Here is a 26996-nt window from a genome sequence, read left to right as displayed (position 1 = left end):
CCATAATTTTTTTTACCGACAGTAGTGGGACCTGCAATGCGCTGCTCAGGTATACAGTACAGGTGAGAGCCTCCCACTGACTACGGTTGTCGGGTGCTAGACGCTATTGGCACTGCCCTCCAGTACTTTACGGGTTAACAGGCACAAGACAAGAATAACGTGTAACCCTTGCACAGCCGGAGGTAGCGTGAGTTAGAAGACCGTCTGGAATTGTAGGAGTTAAAAACATACTACATCTGCACCTTGCTTTGTGTTGAAAAGGTGCAGGTATAAAGATTTATACATTAAAAAAAAAACACATCCTTACTGTAATAAGTGCACGTTTTTACCCTGAAACTGACCGCAAATTCTGAGATACCCAGTTACTTTTATTAAGTTTGTGGACGCAGCAGCACAATTTGGGTTTAAAATATAGATTAAGGAAACACAAAATTCAAATACCCCTCCCCCCGGGACCTAACAGCCTTTTAAATGTACAACACGTAGGTGCCCATCTCCTACACTACAAATCCCATCATGCCTGGCAGCCTCTAGAACCCAAAAAGCACACGTGGGGATTCTATGCCATCGCTGCTGCTGTGATTTATTACCTGATTAACCCTTGCACTGCCACTTTGCTCCCTCGATTGAAGGGTAGGAACAGAATGAAAACGAGCAAAGGAAATGTAAAATCAATAAAAGGAAATCGCATGAAAAGGAGATAATCCTGTATTGTACAGACAGAAAAGGTAAAGTGTCTTTAGTGTATGTAGGAATAAACCCTATTTTGCAAGACCCAAAACACCCAGAAGTATTTTATATGTGGGTACAGAATCCATAGACTAATCTATAATGTAAAAAAACATGTTTGGCCAAAACGAACATAAAAGTTTGCATTGATTTCAGCCAATATTTATAATTAACGTTTACATTTTATGACACTCGAAGAGGGTCTGGGACAAGGCAAGCAGTTGCACAGCAGAGGGGATTTTGGGGACATTAGAAGGGTGATTTCTGTTCTACACATGAAATGCGAAGCCCCCGAGTGATAACCCTGCTTTGACACAGTATGGCCAGGTCAGCCTCAGGATCGAGCACCGGCACATGCAGCAGCATCACGGCTCTGCGTATCCTCCCGTGGGGATTTCCAACGCCACTTGCAGTAAAAGTGACCCCAGGTACCCAAAGCTCTTGACCCTTTCCAGGCAGGATACAGAGAAGCAGACGGTGTGAAACTTCAATTTCTCAGAGCAGCCAGTCTGAAAAACAGAGGGAGATTACAATCAGAATATGAAAAGGGTCCTGCAACAGACCAGTGGATATTACAGGGCAGTTGTATTACAATGTTTGTCCTCAAGTCCCTTCAATGGTGCCATTGGTCAATATATGGTCTGCGCTAATCATACACGCGGTAATGCTCATGTGACGAGAAACCTAAAAAATATGTACCATAGCCTATTAATATGTAATGCGTTGTACCAAACACTATTTTACTGCTATACTAAAAAGCACAGCCTGCCCTGCTAAAATAACGCACCCACCTGCGAGACAGCTGGTCCTCCGGGGTGCGTGTGGAGCTTTCTCCCACTGATGTTGCCCCCTGGGGTAGTTGGTTCAGCTGATCCATGACCTCCAGCCCATTCTCTTCTGCAATCTGTACAATCAGGCTGTCCACTTGTTCCTGAGGGGTGGTCAGGGTCATCGCCGAGCCCATGGAATCCTCCATCACCTGTGGGAAGGAGGTTACACTATAAGCTTCCATAGAACATGTACATGTGATTCCTGCACTCAGGTGAGTATTTGGCGGCTCGTCCTGAAACAAACCCCATTTGTCGGTTTAACTGGCGCTGTTTAACGTAACCACCTATATAACAGAATGGAAGCCCACCCAACCAGAGCCAGTAACTTGTCCCATTGTCGTCTGTACTCACCGATGTGTGCACATCCAGGTTCTGAACTTGAGTCTCAAATTTATCCATCACGGCAGAAACCTTCTGTAGGTCCATGGAACTCAGGGCTTTATCCAAAGCCTTGGTCACCTGTGCCATGTTCTTAGTCACCTGTAATGCGCATAAAAAGTGTAAATCGTGATCAATGGTAGTCAAGCATGGCTTTCCTGTTGTCAGGAACAACATTGTATATACAGAAGAACATAAACAAATAATGTATGGGGAAGAAGACACTTTGGGACTACATTAGCAATTGTGATGCTGTCATGGAGTTTTAAATGTTGTATGTGAAAACAATGGCCTGCAATTAGAAACTCTACTTACATACCACACCAGCACATGGGAATGTTACTATATTAAACGTATTAGCCTGTGTCACATACCCCTTTCATGGTAACCGCTGTCTGGACCTTGGAGGCCACAGCGTCCACTCGTGATGCCATTCGCAACCAGTTGAGCCCTTCATTCTTCTTCCGGATGGCATTCTCAGCGTAGACTCTTGCCACCTCTACGTTCTTCTGCTGTAAAGCCTACACAGAAAGCGAAGTTGGTTTAGCTATGGCTCTATTCACAGACACAGGATGCTATGAAAACGGCACAGGCTACCCCAAGAGGTAGCAGAGGTAGTTCATCTCTACAACCCCAAACGTTTTATTTGTAAAGAGTAATATAATCAGTGTGACCCAAACAATAGGAAACATCTTAACAACAAACAACACAATTACCGTGCGCACGCACCTTTTTGACTTTGGCTTGCTCTGACTTAGCATCCTTCTCCGCTTTCTTGGCAAGCTTCTCCAGCTGCTTTGACGTAAACTGGAGGGGGGAAAAAGCCCACGTTTGCTAGTGAGTATGCACTATTCTTAAAGATTCTGTTCCACTTTCCCTGATTACTATAGAACTCTTATGGCATTTGTTAAACTGGTTCAGTTTAAAAAGAGGCCTTATCACTATATAAGTGTTGTCCACCCAGCAAAACCATTATATTGCGAAGACTATTTTTCCACCTGTGTTCAGAATCATTTTTGTACACAACCCCCCCCAATATGTCTATTATGTCCACAAAATATAGTGTCAATATCCCTGTTCGTATTACTCATAATCCTATTTTCTCAGGGACTGCCTAATTCTAGCCTGCAGTCATGTGACACAAACAGAGGGCATTGGTTGAAGGCTTTGCTGTCAGAAAAAGGTAAAAAAAAAAAGCTTATACGTCATTAAATGTGACAAATACATAAAATGACTAATCTTATAGGACAGCTTCCTGTATAACGTATTCATTATAGACGCATTTCACGTCCGTTAACTGCTCATCTTCGTTTATTACTGAAGGTGTCACTGGTGGAGTGTTTGCGTAGACTGTATCCAAGGTTTGTGTATTGTCCTTTTAGACAGCTCTTTCTAGGTATCTCACTAGTAACGCAACGGACGGATAAACGTGTTAAGTAAATGTGAGGGAAAACGGCGGCTGGTGAGCGAATGAGGTTAGAATATAGAGGAAATGTTTCTCATAATATCCATCTCTGCGTACCTTCAACTGAAACAAAGTATCTGCAAAGAAAAACAGAATATCAGTAAAAAGACTGCCTTATAAATAAGGATACAATACAAAAGAATATGTAAGTATACCTCCCAAGTGTCTCTCTTTAAAACCCTAGTCCCGCTTCCTCCCTAGATGCCCCTCTTTTCTAGGAGCTCAGAATGTTTGCTGGGTATGAGGGTATCGCTGGGTTCTAGAGCACTTAAGATAACAATAGAAACTGTGTAGCTACAATCTATTATTTATTACAAAACTAGTGTTCAGCGGGATACATTCGATAGGAATCTTGTGAAAAGTGTCGCTCTGGGCGTTCTGGGTGTTGGGGGGTTACGTGAAAGCAGCGGACTGCAAATAGAAACTCCGCTTACACGGAACATCCAGCGTGGGTAGGAACTGGTTTTGCCAGGTGTTTGTTTCACCGGACTACCCCGCAGCGCATTGCGTCACACCCAAAACACTCACTGTCACAAGACCGTCCAGGAAGAGACGTTCCCGGTGACGGTTACTGTGAGCTCGGAACTCCTGTCACCGGATCCCCTCTTAAATGTATACATACAGTAGATCGCTACAGTACTAGCCTCTGCCACGTCAGCTGGGGGACTGCGCCGCACATCTACCACCCCGTTTATCTGTGCAGAATGTTACCGTTAATAGATCAATGGTATAAAACGCATTTGTAGGTTATGCGTATATTTAATTATAATAAATTTAAAACCCCGGTCTTAGTATTAATTAACTATCGGGAGGGGGGGGGCATTTAAACGGTTACCGTAAATGGATTGTAAGCTCTTTTCAGCAGGGCCCTCCTCACCTGTTTCTGAATATCATCTTATGTTATATACTCCGTGCTATGCACTGTCTACCCTTTGTACGGCGCTGCGGAATGTGATAGCGCTATATAAAACAATAAATAATAATAATAATACAGGAGGTGGAGGTATAATTGCCATGATACTACAAAGCTACTTATCATCATATATCCGGTATCACATGCTTTAGCCATTGAGGTCTCTGTATACGGTAAAATGTCAGCCGTGCCCGTTAGTGTGCCGTGTAGATGTCGGTAAACCGTCACTCACCATCCATCCTCAGCTCTCCGCGTTCCAGACACCGAATAAACGTCAGTGAAACTTCCGGGTGCGGTGCTGTCACCGACTCTCCCCGCCTGCTTATCGCGAGACTTCAGTTCATGGCTTGAAGTTGCGCTGGGCGCCGCCATGACACGTCACGTGACTAAGCGTGTCGCTTTCTCTAGGCGTCAATGGCCATTCATTAAAGATATACTCATTGCGTAATATTTTAGTGTTTTGGTAAACGTTTAACTTTGACGTCATATATAACTCGCACAGCGGTTTAATGTTATTATATTTAATAATATTGTTAAAGCCCACGGTCCGCCCGTGAAGTTGGTGTGAGGGTCCCCACGGAGATTCTTATAGGAGGCACAATAATAAAAACTCTTTACAAAAGTCTGGACCCCGGTTCAGGTGCGCCGCGTCCGGCTGGGAACAGAACACCTTCGGAGGCCTGCGCCACCTGAAGAGGCCTGGAAGCCGCGGCCTTTCCTGCACGGGCACCCCTCAGAGCCGCGGGCACTCCTGCTGCACAGAGCCGATGGCTGAGCCGGAACTGGAGCAAATCCGCCTAAAGAGCGTCCGGGAGGAGACGTTTCTGCCGGTACCGGAGGAGGACAGAGTGAGTCCTGGGGCAGAAACCAGGGCTTCAGGTTAGATGGGGAGAAAAATGCCATAAAAAATGTTTACTTTTAAAAAAAATAATTACATAATTGTGAAAATTCTATAATATGGCAAAAATTAAACAAATACATCAAAACAAGTTAAGTGTACGCAAACAATACTATTACAAAATTATTATTATTATTATTATTATTATTACTCCGTTCTAAGTGTTAGGCTAATAATAATAATAATATCAGTAGAATATTGTTATTAATAATAACATGAGGTTGTAAGGGACATGAGCATAAATTCATATACATAAATACTTAACCAAATAAATACACACACTGATAAATAAAAACAAACACATGCTTGGATGAAACAGGCCGTGGCTTTTATTTAGTTTATCAAACATACATACTTCAATGTAACGAAATAACCTTTCAACCATTGTAACATAAACATAACAAGCCCTTGGCACAAGCCCAGGGCATCCGTAAAATCACATAATCTTGCCAACCGCCATAAAAGCCAGCCGGCATAACTTAAACTTACAGTTCCCCCTAGAGATATAGGGTAACTATACCCCGATAAAAGCCACGACAAAGAACAATAATATAATACAGGGTGGGTGGGAGGGCGCATCTTCATTAATTCCTCCATGGAGTCTTCAGCTCACCAGCCTCGCCACTGCTCACCAGACTCAGAGGTCAGTGCAGTATCGGCTCAGCGGTTCGCCAGGTAAGTGCGCAAAACCCCTCACAGCAGCCCTATTTATAGGCGGTTTTCCCGCCCATTGCGCAGCGCGAGGCGCCCGCGAGGCAAGCACGCGGCAGCACGCGACCACTAAAAAGCGCGGCAAGGCGCTAACGCATGCGCAAACGCGCAATTACTTACATAACCTTCTAATTTTTTTTTTTTTTTTTATATAAACTTCTGACCTTTCCCTGACCCCACAGCCTATCCCTAGCACTAACAACCTGACCTTTATTTGCCCCCACAACCTCATGCCAGCCTGCCTTATGGTTGCAGGCTTTATCATTCTACTACTAATAATAATATTATCAGTACAATGCTTAGCCGGGAGTAATAATACATTTCTTAGGATGCGTTATTCTTCTTCTTCTATGTCACACTCGACGTTATGATGTCATTCTCACCCTATGTTATATGCATACCTCGATGAGCTGACCCTGGGACTCTTGAAATACAACATTAACCCTTGAATAGCCAAATGGCTCAAATACCATCCACCATCCTCATGGAAAACTTGGCTCGTCATTATTTAAAAGTCCTTTTGAGTCACCTGCATTCAAGCAGGGGTGTCAACCATAACACACAGGCAGCAAAGGTAATGAAGTCCTAGATGGGATCAGCGCAACGTAGAATAGAAATGAGTCTGCCACGCACTGTGTGACCCCGAGAATCGGCCCCTTCACCCCAGCTCAATAATGTTCTTCCTTTTTAGCTTGGAAGGTGCCGAAGCGTGAAGGAGTTTGAGAAATTGAATCGCATCGGAGAGGGGACGTACGGTATAGTATGTAAGTCCTTCGAGTATTCGCGCATGCACCGCATCCCAACGCCCAGTGCCATGTAGTTGACTTGAAATGAATTGATGAGGGGCGACCTCGATCGTGTGCATTCCTGGGAACACGCTTCTAGTCTCCCGATTCCTTTGGTATTGAAGACGCGAGATATAAAAATCTCAGCAGCAACAAAAAAAAAAGTTTTAAAACAATTTTACGTTGGTTTTCAGATCGAGCCAGAGACACGAGAAACAATGAAATTGTTGCCCTGAAGAAGGTGAGAATGGACAAAGAGAAGGATGGTGAGTTGACCTACGGAATCCAGGCGCGATATTTATATATAAATCTACTTTTCATTTTAGATGGCCACAGCCATTAGAATTATACAAAATAACCAAAATATTTATCTGGAATATCTCAGAAACTACTGAAAAGTACTATTGTGTAGAACATTTTATGGCCTTCTGCCCATGAAGTTCTTATTGTAATGGGTCCCTCTGTTCATGCGTATTTGCTCCGATTCAATGCTTTATTCCGCTAGGCATCCCGATCAGCAGCCTGAGGGAGATCACGCTGCTCCTAAAACTTCGACACCCCAACATAGTGGAGTTGAAGGAGGTGGTTGTTGGGAATCACCTTGAAAGGTGAGCACAAAATATTTTCCTGGAGTGCTTTCTACGCCAGCCTTCGTTATTAGATTAGAAATTGATGATTTATGTTGTTTTTTTATTATTTTTCCTAGCATATTCCTGGTCATGGGTTATTGTGAACAGGATCTGGCAAGTCTTCTGGAAAATATGCAAACGCCATTTTCCGAAGCCCAGGTGAACGCATGGAGTATGTTCTTTGGATGTTGAGTGATTGTGGTGTGAGATGGACCTGACAGAGGTCTCCCCTCGTGGTCTGTGGCCCAATCTCATTTATTCTCTTTGCTATACAGTCAGTGTCCATCCCTGGCGGACTTTAACACTGTGTCTTTCTTCCTCCTGACAGGTGAAATGTATCTGCTTTCAGCTTCTCACAGGACTTCAGTACCTCCATGAGAACTTCATAGTGCACAGGTAGGGAGATGCCTTTAATACAGCATATCTGCCAAGCTCACTGGTAACTCCCCATATCTGCAAATTCACTATTTTTTCAATCAACTCCTCTAATGGTTTATTTTTGTCTCTGCCCTCTCACTACCTTTCTTGCCCCGTGCTGTAAAGAGACCTAAAGGTGTCAAACCTGCTCATGACCGACAAAGGGTGTGTGAAGATCGGTAAGTGAGCCCGGCTTTTTAATGGGTTTAGTTACTTTGTGTCATTTAAGGATATATGAAATGTGTGTTTTGGGGACGTGTCGCTTGGTAACGGTCTCCGCTTCCACAGCTGACTTTGGCCTTGCCCGTGCGTTTAGCGTTCCTCCGAAGCAGATGACTCCTAAAGTGGTGACGCTTTGGTAAGTTGCCTTGCATTGTGTAGAACTCCTGGTGTGAAGTAAGCTGCTCGTTTGTTAAAATGTGCGTGACTAAAATCTGACACTTTCATGATCTTCAAGGATTTATTAAATATTTTACTTTTCCTCTCCAATGTTACAGACCTGCTTCTTCACGCACATTAATCCGCTTTCCGTTCCTCTGATTTTTAGGTATCGTGCCCCAGAGCTGCTGCTGGGAACCACAACACAGACAACAGCCATAGACACGTGGTGAGACAATACTATAGATCGGAATTGCTCTAAACCATGCCTCTGACTTCCCATGCTTAATACTTCGAGAGGACCCTGTGTGTTTGTGCTGTCAGATCTTTGCTGTTCGCGATCACGCAAGTCTTTTTCTCCGGAGTATTCTCCCAATTTGCCTGCAACCGACACGTCAACTCGTGTAACACCAACATCACGGGGTTAGAGAGGCTTTTCAGAGATCTTCTTTAAAGAATCTTTTTTCAAAGTGTGACCTTGCTTTTGTATGACGTCATATATGTCTGTGGGTCACTAACGCTGTTTTTCTGACAGGGCGGTGGGCTGTATCCTGGCTGAGCTTCTGGCACACAAGCCGTTACTACCCGGCACATCCGAAATCCAGCAGATCGATCTCATCATACAGCTGCTAGGAACTCCGAATGAAACCATCTGGCCTGTATGCTGCTCTTTTACACTCAAAGTGACTTAATCTGTGTTTTTAGGGTTAAAGTAGAACATTAAGGGCAGCGCTAAAATATAATTTATATATAATATCTTCTATTTTTCCTCTGATAAATACAGTTTCTTGCTTGGAGATGATGTTTACCTGGGAAATTCTTTGCTTTTTTAACACACTTATGATTTCCTCACGAAAGGGCTTCTCCAAGCTGCCCCTGGTGGGTCAGTACACAGTGCGCAAGCAGCCATACAATAACCTGAAACACAAGTTTCCTTGGCTCTCTGAAGCTGGCCTGCGGCTCCTCAACTTTCTCTTCATGTATGATCCCAAAAAGAGGTGAGATGGAATCCCAGGGTATGATGGGGACCCTTAAGGTACAAAAACGCGGAGTGGGCTACAAGTCATTGTCATCTCTTTCCTAACGCAGGGCAACAGCTGAGGACAGCCTGGCAAGTTCATATTTCAAGGAAAAGCCTTTGCGTGAGTACCGTTAAATATTACTCCAATACCGCGCAAGTGCAGATGGTTTCGTCCTGACTGCTCGTTTACATTTTACATTGGCACACTTCTAAACAGCTTTAACATGTGAGTGTAACGTGATGACCTAAAGAGTATTAATTTATATCACGCTCTTCTCCGTAGCCTGTGAGCCCCAGCTGATGCCAACGTTTCCACACCACCGCAACAAGAGGGTGAGCAGCGGAGGGTCTGAAAACCTGAGCAAGCGCTGCAAGCAATGATTTCTTGTGGATTTCTGTCAACGTGCAGATCGTTTTGTGGACAATGAACTTATAGGGACAACGGTATTTACTGATGCAGCCCCTTGTTTGCATTCTACTACAGATGACTGTAATAGATTTCCTTGTTGTGGGGTTGGCGGGGCTGCCTGCCAGATGAGTGTCCACTCTTTGCGTAAGACAAGCAAGGTTACAAGGAAAGAGTACGAGTTGGAAGTGGAAGATAGTGCTGCTGCTGGACAGTACACTCAAGCAATCTCTCACTTTTGAGATTGGAGGAAAACATTGACTGATATCCTACTCCAGCACCATCACTCACTAGTGCTGCAGGGCAAACGACAGACATGTCTTCATTGTGACGGCTATTTATTTTTGTGTATGGATATGATTTTAAATACCACTGCTTTTTCATCACTTTATCCTAAGAACAATATAATTTAAGGAAGCCAACCAAGTACATGCCTTATTCTCTTGCTCTCTTTAATCGCTGGTAGAGAAAGTACAACGTAAAATACAATGTAATAATGTACTTGTTCGCTTATTGAATTAAAATCTACCTTTGCAATGAATTAAGCAAATATCAGAACCTCTCGACAAATTGAATGTTTTACGGAAACCGCACATCTTTAATTCCAGTTTCTATTGACTTTGGATTAAAGGAGTCAAAAGACACGTTTTATATTTTTAATTAAAAAAAATAAAATTTCCCTTCCGTGAAACAAATATACCCATTAAGGCATAAGTATGATTTTAAATGAGCGTAAGTGTAAATTCCCTTTGATGTGAGTCTGCAGCTGGGTTTTTAATGTTTGAGTTCACATGATATCAGTTCCCCGCCTCAGGTGAGCCAAGGTAATGTAGTCATCGGAGGCATATTTATGCGATAAATAAATGAGTGCCCTGTGAGAGGGAGAACACGCCACATCCAAGTCAGCAGAGGACTTCTCTGGTAGCTTTATTAGTAGGAACAAACACAACCCATTAAACAGCAGAACACTTTATTCTGCGTGAAGTCTTGGGAGTCATTAAAAATACTTTGCCTTTTTCTTAATGATCATTTAAATAAGGTTCTTGTACGCAAACAGGCGAGCACTACTTCAGACTCCAGCGCATGTTCTGAGTATTGATATCCAAGCCGAGCAGGGTCAAGTCCATGGTGCTCCGCTGAAGCCAGATCATCTGGTCCTTCTCTAACATGATCATAGTGGCCTTATGACCCTGTGCCCGGCATTGGGCCACCAGCTCACAGTTAATGTAGTGGAGTTGCTTACAGGTTGGGCAACGGTAATGAGGTAGTTGACCTGGCTGTACACAAGCGTGCACCGTATACCTGTTCTTCATCTCCTCCTTCAGTGCCTCCTGTTTCTCTGCTGGGCACAGAGAGGAAACATGGTGCCGTGAGTCCTTGCAGGCGGCAACCACGGAGCACCATGAACTGTGCAGAGCGTGGCAATCTGAACAGCGACGCTCAAGGGATTTGTCGCTGAAAACACAGTCATGCAGAACGTAGTCCACCTCATGGTGATTTGAATGATGGGACGAAGGAAGGGGAATGCTTACAACTGCTCTGCAATGGCCCATCTTATGCTGATCCCTTGGTTCATGGCAATTGTCACCTAACCGCGGCTGATACAGAGGAGGCTCTGTGTGTGACGTTTCATCTATTTTTCTATAAGCTTTTACATCAGATGGACTGTTGGTGACTAAGGACGTATTTAGGGCCAGTGTCTTCAACCTCTCCGTGCAGACAGTCTCTCCTCTGCGGTTTATCCTCTCCCAAAGCAGGTCAGCTCCACTTAGTATTCCAGAACCAATACCGGAAAGTATACTTAACAAGATGTCACACTCCAGCTGGGCCACAAAAAAGCCAAACGCGGCAGCGGACAGCTTCTGTGGACTGGGCATCGCTGTTATCGACAGGATTCTGCCATCCTCCTGAGGCTCGTACCCTAAACGGCGTAGGGCCTGGAATATACCATCCCGCGGAAGGGCAGCCGCCAGTACGTGTACATAAAATCCAGAGTACGTCTGTAAGAAAAGATACTCAATGATCTGTTCATCTTATGTGTGTCGTAAACATATACATGAAAAGATAATTCTCCCATTGGTTACGCTAGAGAGAGATGGGGCAATAAGGCTCACCTTTATTGTCTGGAACTCCTTTCTCCATGGGGCAAAGTACAGATGGAGGGCTGCGAGTTCAAAGGCCTGGAAGGCACTGGATAGACGCTGCAGCGCTGCGTGAAGATCCCCTCTATCCTCCAATCCGCCGGCTAACAGGGAGAAGGCATCATTTCGAAGAGCGTCGTGCAACCCTGGATCTTCTAGCAGGTGATTCCTCGCTGTGTTTCTCAACCTTGTATCTGTACACGGAGCGGGCAGCCCGGTCTCAGCGGCCGTATGTAACCAGTTCTTGTATCGAACAAAGAGACTCTCGGTGCTCATCCTATTCAACAGACAGGCGAAGGTATCATTACTTGCAGCCTTACGGCTAGTAACGTATTAGTCCTGGAAGTTACCGGCAACCCATAACCATTACAGCGCCGTTAACGATATAACAATCATTGTTGGCTAATTAAGCAATAAGCAGGGCTTAGTTTATTATGGCTGTAGTTTCCCAGTAAGCCAGGCGTAGCCAACAAGTAACTCTCTATGGTTGGTGAGCTACGACTGGCTGAGGGTCATGGGAGCTGTAACTTACAAACCTCTAGACAGCAATCTGGGGTTCCTCCGGTTATAACTGTTACAGGCTGACAGGTGGCTGTCAGTTAAAGCCAGCGGCAGCCCCCTTACTGAAATTAAATTAACTCTTAAAATAACAAAATCCCTGTGTTTGCCCCCTGGGGGTCTGTGGAGACCTTTTTCCTGGAAGCAGTCTCTCCTCTCCTCCTGCAGCCTCACCTGCCGGCTGCTCTCAGTGCACTTCCTGGTGTGGCCACGCCCCCTGTCGGTTATTGGACGGCGAGCGGCATGAAGCTGCCTGGTGTCTTGGGTCATGTGACCCTTCAGGGGTTACAGTGTGAGGGTTAAGTAAAGGCTAAGTTATCAGATTTCTTAAATCAGGAGAAATGCTTTTTAATAAGAAGATATTCCTATTATTGTTATTATTATTATTAATTTTTATTATTATTTATTATTATTTTGTTGTAGTTATTGTTATTATTGTTTTTATTTATTATTATTATTGTGTTATGATTATTAGGATTATTGTTATTTTGTTGTAGTTATTGTTATTATTGTTTTTTGTTATTATTATTTATTATTAGTGTTGTGTTATGATTATTACGATTATTATTGTTATGTTGTAGTTATTATTGTTTTTAAAATTATTTATTATTCGTGTCGTGTTATGATTATTATTATTGTTATTGTTATTTTTGCTATTTTCATTGTTATTTGTTATTATGTAACAAAATCTGAACCCTTGGGCTCCAAATGGATACAGGCAGGACAAAAAAGGGAAAAAACCCTAAACGCTCCACTCTCACTCATAAAATCCAAATAAAAGACAGAATAGGTGATAAATTAGTAAAAACACCTACCTACAATGTGATGCGCTGGAGCTAACAGCCTGCCTGAGCATTATGGGAGTCATAGTCAACAAGAAGTAACAAAAGGCACATATCCTTTCTGAATATGCAATCTTTCGTTAATGTGATACCTTTTATTGAGCCAACACAGAAAAGATCTAAAAGTCGCATAAGTTTTCAGGACCTCCAAATGAAGAAGACACCTCTGAGGTCTCAAAAGCTTATGTGACCCTAACTCTTTTTCTGTCTTGGCCCGATAAAAGGTGTCGGCGTCGACTAACGTCTCCATCTGGTTCACTTGCCATTGTATGAATACTTGCAGTGCTTTATGTGTACACGTGATGTAAGAAGAGCTATTTTTCTCTTTATGCACTAACATTTCAGGTCATCTTTTACATTCTTTAGAAATCTGTAGGTTGTAATGAGCGGGATGGCCTGCAGAGGGCGCCCTCTGGCAGCTGATAATGTACACAGTAGCGTAAAGCTTCTCCTCTAATGATTATAGTTTGATAATCTTGCGTTAAACCGTCCAGAATCTGGGATCTGACACACATTGAGCTGTCTGAACGCATTCACAGCGCTGGATTTGTACGTTTCACCTGGAATTCTAGTTATGTCATTTATTAGACGTGCGCACAAATCTAATTCTTATTCCCTAACCCACAGAGCTTGCAGTCAGATTATCATCTCTAGGTGGCATATGCAAAATTGGTCATCCAAGAGATTTACCCCAAAGGGGATTTAACATAAGGATGAGGGAGGGTGGGGTTTGCTTGGTTTGGGGGGTGGCAGTTGGGGAGGTATGATGGATTTGGGGAGGGATCAGGAGTTCCTTACTATTAATATCGGGTCTCTGTGAAGGAGTTCTCTTTCCAGCGATTACCGTGCTGTCTCTCGTTCAGCTCCGTGACCCTCTTCCCCGCTGGAGTGATCTCTTTTTTTCCTGCGGTTTCATCGATATGTCTTCATCACAAAGGCTGATTTTGGTGCTCGGAGGAGCTGGCACTGTGGGCTCTGGGATTGTTAAATGTCTCCTGGAGAAAGGTAAGTAAAAGTAGAGGGTAGGACTATGAGGACAGACAACCCAACCCGCGAACAATCGATAACTTACATCCCGACATACCGCCCGTGTTTGTTGTAGTCATCATGAAATATACCCTGCGCTCTATCTGCACCTTTCTCTTTGTAACAGGGTTCCAGGTAGCGGTCATATCTCGGGACAGCACACGCCTGGAGAAGCTGAAGAATTTTGTGCCAGCGTCTTGTAGAGAGAGTCTCCATACCCTGGTGGGAGACGTGGGTAAGAGGCATCGGGGCAAGAGGCCATTCGGCTGTGCCTGGGGGCAAACTGCTGTCCTCGTGCTTACCTGTTTGCTTACCTGGTGACTTTGTTAATGCCCCGCCTCGAGTTCCATCCAAAAAACAGATCAATAAGAGGATTCCAAGAAACGACTCTCCTGTATCCTTTAGTGCCTGTCCTCCGTACTTGTTAGATGTACAGAGTTGTGATGTATATGTATGCGGTTATGACAAGCGCCGTCCGAATCTGCCTGTTTGCCGTGATTTCCCAGACACGCCTGTCCGTGGCATGCTCAGCTCGGGACTTTAAATGATCTTTGTATGTAGTAATGCAGTATCTATACGGTACATTAATATGTATAGTGCATTGTCAGTACAGTAGTCTCCTTTAGCTTTTATCTGCACGTCCTTTGTCCTCCTTGGCCCTGTAGTCCACCGTCCGCTCTCTACGGTCAGATGGGGTTCGGTTCTTCTGCCTTTTCTTTGTCGGTTTAAGTTATTTGCCGCAATGCGTTGGCTTTCTGGCTGTCGTGCCCTGAGTCTGACTTCTGGAACCGCTGTGTTTGTCTTGAACAGGAGCCGAGGAAGGCGCACAGGAGGCTGCCGCTGCCCTACTCCGCCAGGTGGGGAAGGTGACAGACGTGGTGTCTTCTCTTGGGTTCAGCTGGTGGCAAGGAGGTCCCCCCCATACTCAGTCGCTGCAGGAGCTGCAGAGGGTATGTCACGGAGGGTATCAAGACTGGCCAAAACAGCCAACCCAACACACAAACACGCTCAGTCTGAGTATCCATGAGATATTCATCCCATAGCAATGCAATTAAGTGCTTTACATACGTGCTTCCAGTTGTAAATGTGTTTTCGGCATGTTTCGGATTAGCAAACCATGCGTTACTGTGTGAAATGGCAGGGTAGAGCTTTTTAATCCCTCTGCTAGTGGAATAATGCAGGTCTGTGCATTGGAAAGCCTATAGATTATTAGATTACATAATGTATTTAGCACGCGCCTGTCCCCGCTGGACCTCCACACTCAATAGTTGGTCAAGATGAGTGGCAACGCTTTAAAACGATCATATAAGCAGCTATAAAAAGGCATTACGGCAGCTGGAGGTAGTTATTGGGCTTTAACACATCACAGTCCTTTAATAAGTAAAGTTATACGTTGTGTTTGTATGTCTGTGAATGGCTTGGGTTGGTCTACAAGCGTCTGCAGAGTCACAAGACATGAAAGTAGGTTAAAACCCTCTAGTTTGGGGCAGAAACCCACATAGAGACTGGTTTTGGTGGCTGAGAGGTTAAGTATATAGTCTCCCTATACCTAAGGATGTAAATGGCCGTTATTTAGTTCTCCGTGTTGGGAGTTTGGTGTTGTGTTGGTTCAGATGACATTTCTTCTCTCTGTAGGTTCTGGAGACCCTTCTTTTGAGCACTTTCACCGCATGGAAAGCTTTCTTCCCTCTGGTCAAGGACAACCCGAATGGGACTTACACTTTTATCACAGGTGGGGGTCGTTACCCTTATAACCCATTCATCTGCCATTATGTATTAGGAGTCAAAAAGTAAAATTGTAAGGGCCAATTGCTTTGCACTCTCACCGCGATGTAGATGCTTGCGATCACACATTGGTTCCCATGGGGCAAGATAATTGAATGCTGCACCTCATGTTACTCAAGAACAGCTTGTGTGTCATAATATCCTATTCTGTAACATATAAGAGTAGGGGTCTCTAACGTCTCACTTCTATAATATAGCATCCACAGGGGTAATAGCGGTAACTACTGTCCATTTTTGCCTCAGGGGGTGCCGGGGAACGTCTGCTGATGCCTGGCACTGGATTCCTGACCCTGGGCGCAGCCGGAGCCTTGGCATTCTCCCAAGTGGTTCGTGAAGAGTACCCAGATGTCGCTTGTAAGCTAAACGAGGTTTGTATCAACACAAAGGACATTTAGGACATAAGATGAGAATGTTGCGATCGTGGACAACGTTAACTCCTTCTCTGAATTATAATGTCTGTAGGTTAAGATCAACATGGGTGTAGCCCCACCGGAGCGTCTCGGCCCCGGGTACGTGAGTCACCTGGAGGTGGGGGAGGCGGTATCTTCTTTGGTGGAGAAGAGACGGGTGTCCCACGCGGTCCTGTGTGCAAACTCTACCGCTGACCTCAAGACGCTGACTTTGGAAGGAAAGCTGTGAGCTCTGGAGCTCATCTCCCCAGACGAAAACCTGATTCCCATCCCTACAGTGCAGTGATGCCCCCCGCTGTGTGCGACACTACGTGGTACTCCATACTGTATTACAATTTGTCCATGGTTTAGGCGTCACCGCAATGTCAAGCGCTTTGAAGAATCCCCACACAACATCCAACAGAGCCAGTAACTCCATTCTAGTGTACAACCTCCCAGTATCCAGACCCTAGTGTACCCAGTAGATTCCCATTATGCCCTGGGAGACAGTTGCCCTTCCAAAGGTCCACCATTTATATGCCATCAACCAGCTAATCCTAGATTGCTTTCAGCCGTAACCATGGGCTGTCTTGACCACGGGAAAAATGGGCAGCTGCCCAAAACAACCCCAAGGCTTCAGCCCATAGCTGCTTCCCCCTCCCAGTGATCGTCTTTAAGGATCTAGTAGGCACTTGCGTACCAGGCTGTGATTAGAGGCAGATGAACTGCATTGAAAGTTATTTAGGACTGATAATTCCACCTCCGCCAATCTGGAATGGTTTGTTCCATACGCTCTCCCTTAGTGGAGTATGAGCAGGGAGTGCTTCCTCTGGCCGGGTCTGTCTGTCTAACAGGGATTACGTGAGCAGTTTTGGTGTTTTTCCTCCTTTTTTCTGAGATTAGCCGGCTGTGTGTCCAGGTGGAGGTGAGTAACGGGACCATTGTACTCCGTTAATTCAGATATCGCGGGGATCTAATGTAAAGTGTGTGCAGATATTACATCCCACAAGATTGGATCATTAAAATATTTATTAGTACTAAAATATCTGTGCTAGATATGTTCGTGGGTCAGTATGGTTCATGCCATGGGATGTCACGACGCGTAATTACTAAAACACCCCTTAATACAATAAAACCTTTGGTCTGCGATTCTATATTCTGACATTTATCTCTTATGACATCAAACAGCCGTTTCTTTTCCATTTGAAAGTCTTTGTGGTTTATGAGAGTCATATGACTGTTATTATTACTCGAAATCCTTTGGCTGGGAGTTTAATATTGAGGAGATGGCTGCAGGTCAAGGGATCATTAACCCCTTCACCCCCCCCATGTAATCTCTGAAAAAGTTACATGTGTAACTCCCATCACTCTTTGTACCTTCAGCTATTTTGTTGTGTTAAATAAAGATTTACAAAAAAATGCATCTAAACCGGCGTTTAATTTGTTGTAAGCGTAGGATTGCTTTGTTGATGGCGTGAGTAGACTCCGAGCGTGAGGACCGCAGCCACGCAGACGTTCTCCCGTGGAGCTATTGTATGTTAATGAGAACCAGCAATATTTCCATTAGTCTCCGTGTGAGACACGCAGACTTGTAACACGAGCAAAGCAACAGACCCTCATCCTTTGCCAGCCATGGGGGTGCAGGCTGGAATCGAACGTATTTATAGGATTCCATGAATCCGACGCACGCAGAGACAACGGTTTTGGTTTTTAACTAGTTTGGTGCAGGGATACCAATCAAGAGTTTTTCTATCCATACTTCACGTGGTATCTTTTCACTGATCTGAAGGTATATTACCTATAATATATATATATATATATATATATATATATATATACATACATATACATACACACACACACACACATATATATATATATATATGTATATATATATATATATATATATATATATATATATATATATATATATATATATATATACATAGACATGGGGCAACCTTACAGGCCAAACGGAAAAGGCTAACACATTTAAGATGCCTATAAATTCCCATGGAGTAATTTTTGTATGCTCTATACTGGCACTTGAAGTTTGGGAAACACACAAAAAAAAATAAATAAAAATAAAATAAAATAAAATAAAAAATAAAAATATATATATATATATATATATATACACTTAATATACATATACCTTTAAGAGAAAATAAGTAATTTAAAGTGTTAATGAAATGAAAACATGGTATTAATTGTTTTAATGCTTGCTTAGCCTACGTTTTATATTTAATCCACGTGGGATTCCACCAGTTCAAAAATAACACTTTTTAACAAAGGTTTGTGCATTCCGGGAAGAAACTTGACATTTCCCATGTGCTCACCTTCACGTTATATTAGATAAAGGGCCATCACGGCGGCCCACCGTTATTTAAAGGCTAGTCTGGATCTCTTAAAAGAAAAAGAAAGGAGAAAAATCACTGAACTTTGAAACGCTCACCAGGGATGTATTATCCCTCGTTAAGAGCCGTCACTGCAAATCACCATCATTTAAAATAACTCATTAAATCCCAGCAGAAATATGTGAGAAAAGCCCGGTTTTCCTATTCTTTACTGGTAGAAACGCTAGTTGTGTAAATTACATTTTTAACCCTTTGGTTAGAAATAACGGAATAAAGCGATTGGCAGCTGATGGTATACAATAATTATTTATTTACAGTTAAGGTGCATTATAAAAAGGTAACATCATTCCCAAAGCTGAGGCAGAACTTTCGTTTCCTGAGCCCTGTAACCCCCCCCCCAAAAAAAGAAGAATTTCAGCAGTAACAGGCATCTTGGCATTCTGAATCAGGCTGTCGACGGGGTTAAAGGTCTGGGAAGGGTTTCCAGGTAAGAGACAGCACTTTGCAGAGAAGTCAGACAGTACCCTTCCTCGCCAACCAAATATCTGAAACAGGAAACAGTAAAGAAACAAAAGATTCCAACAGTGAGTATTTAGTAAAAACAAAAATAAAATAATAAAAAAAAAACAAATTAAGGAAAAAAAAAAAGTTTTGCAGATAAAACAATACAATCATCATCATCATCATCAATCAATCAAACATTTATTGAGGACTATGGGAGGTAGTAAATAGAATAGTGAAAGAGAGGTGTGTAGGAGAGGCAAAAGTAAGAGCAGATGGAGGGTCGGGGCGCAAAGAGGGATGAAGTGAAAAATAAGAGGATAGAGGAGAGGGCTGCAGAGGGAAGCGGAGTAAAAGTGAGGAGAGTGTGTCTGGATAAAGCGCTCGGGGGGAGAAGGAAGCCTGTCTGGTGTGTGATGTCATGTTACTGCCATGAGTATCTGGCATCACAGAGACAATTCTCTCTTCCCTAATTAACCAGCTGATGATTTTAAGGTTTATTTAAGTTGTCACATGTCCAGCCGGCCCGCTCACCCTTCGTGGATAAACTCCTCCAGCGCCGCACACTCAGACAGTAGGCGAGACATTCGGCTCCTTAGCACTACATACACCAGGATAGGCAAGAGGTAGTCGGCCCCGCTGAAAGAGACCGCAGGTTAGAGGTGCCGATTTATGGAACATACAACGGAGGCTCTGCAGGTGATCACGTTCACAAAACACGATGAGTAATTGCATAAGATCCTTTCTTTACGTGTAAACATCGTCTTCAGGTTTTTGATTGTCATGGAGAAGGACGGTGGGGGTACAGGGTCTCTTGCTGTGATGGGTTGTGGGAAGCCGGTGGTAATATGTCCGTACTGATTACAGAGGTTTTCAGACCTCCATGGACCGTGTCTGGGATCATACTCCCAAGGCTGTCACCTGATGTCTGGGGTTAGAAAGGGGCCACTGAGAATGCTGATGTGTCTACGTTTTGATCTTTAAGTCTCATTGTGAGCTGTTGGCCTTTGTGCCGAAGACTATTGACTGTCTGTGTTTAATGCTCTCAGCTGTCTTTACCCAGCATCAAACACTGCCCTAATTATCTCACATCTAACTCCTCTCGTCCAGGATCTAACTCCAGGTTCTACCCTACATGGCCCTTAGTCATCCTCCTGTTCTAAACTCACTGTTCAGCCAGAGTATGCTCTCCTCTGTACACTCTGCCCAACCACTCTATGCTGTCCCCTATTCTCTCACCACCTGTACCACCACCATACTCTACCGTATACTGCCCTCCATCCCTACTGCTGTCCCCTATACTCTTACCACCTGTCCCACCATGCTCTCCTGTATACTGCCCTCCATCCCTACTGCTATCCCCTATACTCTTACCACCTGTCCCACCATACTCTCCTGTATACTGTCCTCCATCCCTACTGCTATCCCCTATACTCTCACCACCTGTACCACCATACTCTCCTGTATACTGTCCTCCATCCCTACTGCTATCCCCTATACTCTCACCACCTGTACCACCATACTCTCCTGTATACTGCCCTCCATCCCTACTGCTATCCCCTATACTCTCACCACCTGTCCCACCATACTCTCCTGTATACTGTCCTCCATCCCTACTGCTATCCCCTATACTCTCACCACCTGTCCCACCATGCTCTCCTGTATACTGTCCTCCATCCCTACTGCTATCCCCTATACTCTCACCACCTGTCCCACCATGCTCTCCTGTATACTGCCCTCCATCCCTACTGCTATCCCCTATACTCTCACCACCTGTCCCACCATGCTCTCCTGTATACTGTCCTCCATCCCTACTGCTATCCCCTATACTCTCACCACCTGTCCCACCATGCTCTCCTGTATACTGTCCTCCATCCCTACTGCTATCCCCTATACTCTCACCACCTGTACCACCATACTCTCCTGTATACTGTCCTCCATCCCTACTGCTATCCCCTATACTCTCACCACCTGTCCCACCATGCTCTCCTGTATACTGCCCTCCATCCCTACTGCTATCCCCTATACGCTCACCACCTGTACCACCATGCTCTCCTGTACACGGCCTTCCTGCCCTCTTGCTGTCCCCTATGCTGCCTCCAAGCTCTGTCTGCTGTCTTGTCCTCCTTTCCAGTCTCCCTGTCTGGCTTCCCATTTTAGTGTGTCTGCCCCCCTAACCTTCCATATCCCAGCTTTTCCCCTCACGTTGCTCTCATCCTGCCCCCTCCAATGCCTTGGTATCTATGCTAATTAGAGCAGACAGTCGCTCTGCTTGGAAGCGGCTGCTCTGCGGAGGGCAGCAGCCTCCTGTGCTCCACAGGACTCTGCCCGTGACTGTCACATCTCATTTATCAACAACGTTCCCTGCGGCGGCTCATATCTGAACCCAGTAAACATCATGTACCAAGCAACCTGCGCTCAGCACGGCAGGAGGGAGAGCAACCGGAAGAGACACGGAAATGGAGATAGGCAGAACACGGAGAGATGGGAACAGAAATCCGTGTAACTCTGTCCCACTTTGAGTTTTCATTAAAGGCATGAAAATACTCACATGGCGGACGTCCCAGACGTAGGGCTATATTCTTCCGCACACTCGCAAATCACACGTAGGGTTCTCACTGGCGAACACAGAAATACATTGAAAAGCACACGGTGACTACCAACGTCTCCAGATCGGCAGAATTCTAATCCCATGACGCTTAGCCAGTTTATGTCTACGATTGATCAATTGTCACGGAAGCTGTGCAATTCGGATTATGGCCGAGTAATTATTTACCATCAAAACTATTAGGGTCAGGTTAACTCTTTCTCTTACCGATGCAGTCCAGCTTCCTCTGGGGACTGCGGAGCGCTGAGAGATGTTCAAGCACCTCAACTGCAGCTTTGTATGGCTCGTTCACATTCTGGGGGAACAGTTTCTGGGGGACACCCAGCACAGACGGATGAGCAGCGGTGTAACTGTCCATGGTCTGGAGGAGGGATTCCTCACGTGTATAGAATACCTGTCTGAGAATGAATAGGGTGAATCGGTGGGCCCTGCATTGTTCCAGAGGGGAGGAATAAACACCTTCTGCTGGCTACATTGATGCGATGCTCTGCACGTTACAGTTGCGCATTGGTGTACGCATAGGAACACATGCATCTTGGGATGCCACCATTAATACCACAGTGTTTCATTCATCCGCAATCGTATGTTGGAGTGCGTGTTTTATGATGGCGCGGGTAGAAGACACAAAGCAAGCTGGTTGTTACCTGTAAAGGGCAAGCAGCGCCGGCCAGAGAGGGGGGAAGAAACTGTCTTCCAAACACTCCAGACACACATCCCTAATACTAGGAGTGTCTGGCAAATCCAGAGACAAGATCGAAGCGGAGAGCAGAGCGTCTGGGGTGGGGGGGAATAAAAGAAACATTAACGGTGGCAACAGCAATCATCCTCTACTGCTATAATTTCTATCGGTTTTAAGCTGATCAATTTAACCCTGCAAACTCCATTTGGTCTTTAGAATTCATGTATGCCAATAAAACACACGCATTGTACCACTATAATCCAGCGATCATAATCCCACATGTTTGCGCCAACCCAACTGTTCCATTAGGATTTTTTGGAGGATATTTGTAGCTGTGTTCCCATTCTACGCGTCTCCTCCCTACTCGCATGCATTTTTGATATTAAATGTCATTCTGTTGCTGCCTCTTAGTCTGAGCCAAGCTGTTTTAGTAGAACTCAGGGGATTTGCAAATCAGTGCTGGGATCCAATAAGAGCAAATGCTGCCCCCTGGTGTCCGGACCACCTTACCTACCCCGCTGTACAGTATTAACGATGATTTAAAAGTGTCGTCAACATACTGCAATTGTAACCAGCCTCAGCTCTTACCTTGGGCATTGTGAATCTCTTTTACTGTGGCTTTTAAAAGCTGAGGTCCTGTTAAGATCTGCGTGGCCTTGATGTCCTCTGTAGGCGATAACAAGCTTTCCAAGTCCTCAAATGAGTTTTCCATGTCATTGTCGCCGCGTCCTTTCTTTCCTTGTTTTTCCTCGGAGAGACCCCATCCGTCCGGACCCTCCACCGCCGACAGACTGTGCTGCATGGAGGGACGCAGGCTGCAGGGAAGACAGTGTAAACTCTGCGAGGACTTCAGGGGCTGAGAACTGGTGGCCAGAACAGGGAGTCCGTCTACAGGCAGAGATCGGCGACAAAGTTTGGAAAAGTTCCCTGTATGACTCGGGTCTTTAGTGATGGCCGGGTACAGTCGGCTGTATATCTGGTACTGAAGTCGTCTTAGCAGTTTTGAAATGGGGTGATCAGCTGTGCTGTCAATGAAAAACACACAATCATTATAGAGGTAACAACGGAGGTATCTTTCAAAAACTTGGCCCGCGCAATGATTGGGGGGAAATGTAGACAGCCGTATATGTTTTGTGCTTTGTTTTCAGCACTGGATTTGGCACAGGAGCTGAGACTTCCGGAATAACAAAGAACCCCAAGAGAAAAGACTTTGCTTCAAACACTGCAAGAGGACAAACTAACACCTATAATGTCTGCGTGCTGGCTCATGTAGATCAAGGTCAATTAAATCGATCCCTCCCGTTGTTCAGGACAATACAGAAGCAATAGATGAAGGTAACGGAATCTGCACTCAGCCCAATGCATTGGGATAAAGCCGGTGGCCTCGGCCAAGGTGACCGGAAAACAGACCCGAAGATTCTGGGCAGTGTCCTCTCTACAGCCCTGACCCCATCAGCTCCACTGTCAGTCAATACCTGAGAATTTGATACATAAAACTGGAAACCAGGTTGGTGTCACCGGGGTTGCTTTTAATGTTAATCTTGCAGGCTTTGGACCATTCCTGGGAAAAAGAAAAATAGTATAAATACGTGCTAAGGAAGCTTAGAAAAGGGGCAATGATACAGAAGAAAGGTGGGGATCATGTTACAGTAACACATTTCACACGTCTCGTTACGGGTCATGCTGCGTGTGCATTGATATAAGGCTTTCTCTCTTGAACCTACGTGATCCTGCTCATACTCCAGTACTGCTGTGTAAAGGGTCCGTTGCTCTTCTTCTTCAGGAGTCATCTTTGAGTTTCTGGAAAACCGCCTGCAGAGAAAGCAGAAGATAAAAGTAAAGAGGTCCATGGTGCTTCATAAACAGCCACCCCTCGCGTACCTGTTCGATTCTTCCTGAAGCCTCAGCCTTCTCTCTTCGGCTTTCCTCTGGAGCTGGGAGGTGGAGGTAAGGAATTTGCATGTCTTTGAGACCCTTATTTACTTAGCCCACAAGGTGCTCGAGAAATGATTATCATTTAAATGAACTGAATTTTAACACCATTCAAGGACAACCCACACAGCCCCCTTCCCACCAGGTGGTCTTCCAGTTTAAGTTAGTGTTTGCCCCGAAGGATACAGTTTCTTCTCTGGCTTTGGCAATCACCAAGTTCTCCATCATTTGGCGCTGAAGGGACAGTGTCTAATGATAATGAGGAGAGATATTTATCAGAAACACGGTCCAGAATCTATATTCCTTATCTAACATTATTTTATTTATACCTCTAACCTAATTGCCCAACAAACACTCTCAAAGTATGAGTCCATACAGGTCTCACGCACTCCTCCATGAGTACCATTTACAACTTGTGGTGCTAGATGGTTGAGGGCAGTCTAATAACAGCTCAAGGACCAGATCTGAGTCGGCATCTCCGTAAGAAAGTGACAAGATCTTTGCTACTCGCCAGTGAGGTTTTCTGTGCAGCCTGACTTGGGTTCAGCCTGGAGAGTCGGACCTCGTATGTGGCCTTCAGCTTCTGGTTCTGTAGCGACGCCTCCTCCAGAGGAGTCAGCTCCCTGAAGGTACAAAGTAAAACCTTAAACGCAACAAACAGGTGATGCGATAGGAGTAAAAACAGACAAACAACGCACTTTCTGGAACTCTGTGCCTCAGCAGCCAACAGCATCTGGAACATTTCCGGTGGCGGAAAAGGGCTGAGGTTCTGTGCCTCATCAGAGCAGGCTCTGCGGTGACCCCACGAACGGCCTAGAGGGGAGCGAACAGTGCTGGAGGTAACAGGAGCTGTGCTGGATGCCTCGCTGGGTGGAGGGTCAGGGACATTAGAGATACAGGTAGTGACCGAGGGCTGATCTGTATCTGTTCTACCTGCAACGGGAATCAGACAAGACGTACGTTAAAGCAAAATACAATATACAGCCTGTAACAGTACAGCGTATAGGGGAATGTACAGCATACATATTGGAACTAACCCAGTTTGCCTGCAGTCGTCCATGCTCTCTCTAAACACTGCTCTGCCAGCTTTAGCAGCTTCTGTGGGTCCGATGTCAGCATTTCATTTCCAGCTGCCCAGAAAAACACAGAACTGGGTTACAGTGTCCTCAGCGGGCACAGGTATAAAGCAGTACCCACCGTGTAAGAGGGGGTAGGTACATGTCTGAATCAACTGCCCTACAATCTTTAAGTTTCAGACTGTTTAGGGTTAAGTGCTGAGTCTTGAGTATCTTGACAGTCTTCACTAGGTGGGAGGTTGTGAAATCTATTATTTGCATTGTTAGGGTCAATGATCTCGCACAAAGCAAAGGTGGACGGCACAAACCCAGATTACCTTTCAGCTCCGCTTCTTCCAGGAGGAACTGAGAAATGTAACTGACACATTTCAGGTATTCCACATACGCCTCCTGAAATAAACACGGGGTCAAAATACACGGAAAACAAGATCTCGGCTTACAATCTGGCTACCTGTGATACCGTAAACTTCTGCTGGCCCCATTATTTGTTTTGCGTGATAGATACTGTAACATATTTGTGTGGCGCTGCGATATTTGCGGTGCTGTACAGTAGAAGGGATGTTCTGTGTTAATGATATAATAATGATACGAGTATTTTTCTCAGGACTCAGTACTGGTAACGTTGCCAACATCAAAGCAGAAAAACAAGTTTTACAATTAATTAATAAGAAAGATCGTCACCTCCCTGCTAATTAACATTATTTAATTAAGAGAGACAGCCATACTGAAAGCACTGGGGAATCCTGACATTACAATACTTATAGGATAGTTATGGGGTGACAGCTGCCCACATGGCATCAGGATAGTATGGGGACTTCATCAGGATAGAATGGGGACGGCATCAGGATAGAATGGGGACGGCATCAGGATAGAATGGGGACGGCATCAGGATAGAATGGGGACGGCATCAGGATAGAATGGGGACGGCATCAGGATAGAATGGGGACGGCATCAGGATAAAATGGGGATGACAGTTATCCAGCTGACACAAGAATAGTGAAATAAAGACAGCTGCCCAGATGACACTGAGATAGTGTGGGAATTATCCCAGGATAGTGTGGGGAATGAAAGCTGGCCAGATGACACCAGTAGGAGAATGGAATCGGGATAATATGAGGATGACAGCTGCCCGGATGGCACCAGAATAGTATGAGAATGAGCCCAGGATATATGAGAATGAGCCCAGGATATATGAGAATGAGCCCAGGATATATGAGAATGAGCCCAGGATATGTGAGAATGACCTCAGGATATGTGAGAATGACAGCTGCCCGGATGACGGCTCATTCTCCAGCCTCTGCCCTCCCCAGTCCTTGGGCTCCCGATCGCCCTCCTTACCTGGTGCTGATTGCCTGTGTCCAGCTGGATGGCCTTGTTTGCCAGCTTCATGGCTCTCTGGAGCGGCCTCAGAGCCCCGTCTCCGGCAGAGGAAGCCATGACTATAGCAGACAGCAGCGAGATAATCCCCGGAACCTTCCTACAACGGCTGCAGTATCCGCCCGGAACGTAAACAAGTCGTACCAAAGGCACGGGACGAACCAA

At 45.0% G+C, this 26996-nt stretch overlaps 5 protein-coding genes across 6 annotated transcripts; 2 read left to right on the top strand and 3 right to left on the bottom strand.

Moving 5' to 3' along the window:
- Positions 1–692: 692 nt before the first annotated feature.
- Positions 693–4657, bottom strand: CHMP1A (charged multivesicular body protein 1A). Its single transcript, XM_053448879.1, has 7 exons — positions 4548–4657; positions 3460–3479; positions 2667–2744; positions 2312–2458; positions 1911–2039; positions 1521–1708; positions 693–1238 (listed from the first exon to the last, which is right to left on the bottom strand). Exons 1-7 carry the CDS (start codon positions 4552–4554, stop codon positions 1217–1219), a joined length of 591 nt encoding a protein of 196 aa, XP_053304854.1. The 5' UTR covers positions 4555–4657; the 3' UTR covers positions 693–1216.
- Positions 4658–4693: 36 nt separating this feature from the next.
- On the top strand, positions 4694–10202 carry CDK10 (cyclin dependent kinase 10). Its single transcript, XM_053448878.1, has 13 exons — positions 4694–5163; positions 6616–6688; positions 6904–6975; positions 7215–7317; positions 7416–7497; positions 7667–7734; positions 7882–7934; positions 8044–8113; positions 8303–8362; positions 8669–8792; positions 8992–9131; positions 9223–9275; positions 9438–10202. Exons 1-13 carry the CDS (start codon positions 5083–5085, stop codon positions 9533–9535), a joined length of 1077 nt encoding a protein of 358 aa, XP_053304853.1. The 5' UTR covers positions 4694–5082; the 3' UTR covers positions 9536–10202.
- A 311-nt stretch (positions 10203–10513) lies between these two features.
- On the bottom strand, positions 10514–12547 carry SPATA2L (spermatogenesis associated 2 like). 2 transcript variants are annotated; one of them, XM_053448982.1, is made up of 3 exons: positions 12238–12547; positions 11675–11978; positions 10514–11560 (listed from the first exon to the last, which is right to left on the bottom strand). In XM_053448982.1, exons 2-3 carry the CDS (start codon positions 11975–11977, stop codon positions 10625–10627), a joined length of 1239 nt encoding a protein of 412 aa, XP_053304957.1. In that variant the 5' UTR covers position 11978; positions 12238–12547; the 3' UTR covers positions 10514–10624. The 2 variants fall into 2 exon arrangements, with proteins under 2 accessions (XP_053304957.1, XP_053304956.1); XM_053448981.1 differs by lacking the exon at positions 12238–12547 and having other exon boundaries at positions 11675–12013.
- Positions 12548–13882: 1335 nt separating this feature from the next.
- Positions 13883–16809, top strand: LOC128467781 (uncharacterized). The gene is made up of 6 exons (XM_053449499.1): positions 13883–14106; positions 14255–14362; positions 14938–15077; positions 15763–15859; positions 16156–16280; positions 16375–16809. Exons 1-6 carry the CDS (start codon positions 14022–14024, stop codon positions 16549–16551), a joined length of 732 nt encoding a protein of 243 aa, XP_053305474.1. The 5' UTR covers positions 13883–14021; the 3' UTR covers positions 16552–16809.
- Positions 16810–18948: 2139 nt separating this feature from the next.
- VPS9D1 (VPS9 domain containing 1) lies at positions 18949–26974 on the bottom strand. The gene is made up of 15 exons (XM_053448964.1): positions 26793–26974; positions 25772–25844; positions 25416–25508; positions 25077–25311; positions 24890–25001; positions 24565–24627; positions 24328–24380; positions 24171–24258; positions 23922–24007; positions 23035–23471; positions 22412–22541; positions 21975–22165; positions 21711–21777; positions 19694–19798; positions 18949–19203 (listed from the first exon to the last, which is right to left on the bottom strand). The coding sequence occupies exons 1-15, from the start codon at positions 26889–26891 to the stop codon at positions 19104–19106; spliced, it is 1932 nt and encodes a 643-aa protein (XP_053304939.1). The 5' UTR covers positions 26892–26974; the 3' UTR covers positions 18949–19103.
- Between the last annotated feature and the right edge of the window lie 22 nt (positions 26975–26996).

This window comes from Spea bombifrons, chromosome 10 (assembly GCF_027358695.1).
Source record: "Spea bombifrons isolate aSpeBom1 chromosome 10, aSpeBom1.2.pri, whole genome shotgun sequence".
NCBI lineage: Eukaryota > Metazoa > Chordata > Amphibia > Anura > Pelobatidae > Spea > Spea bombifrons.
Note: the sequence above shows the minus strand (reverse complement) of the source record. Positions and strands in the feature narration are given on the sequence as shown.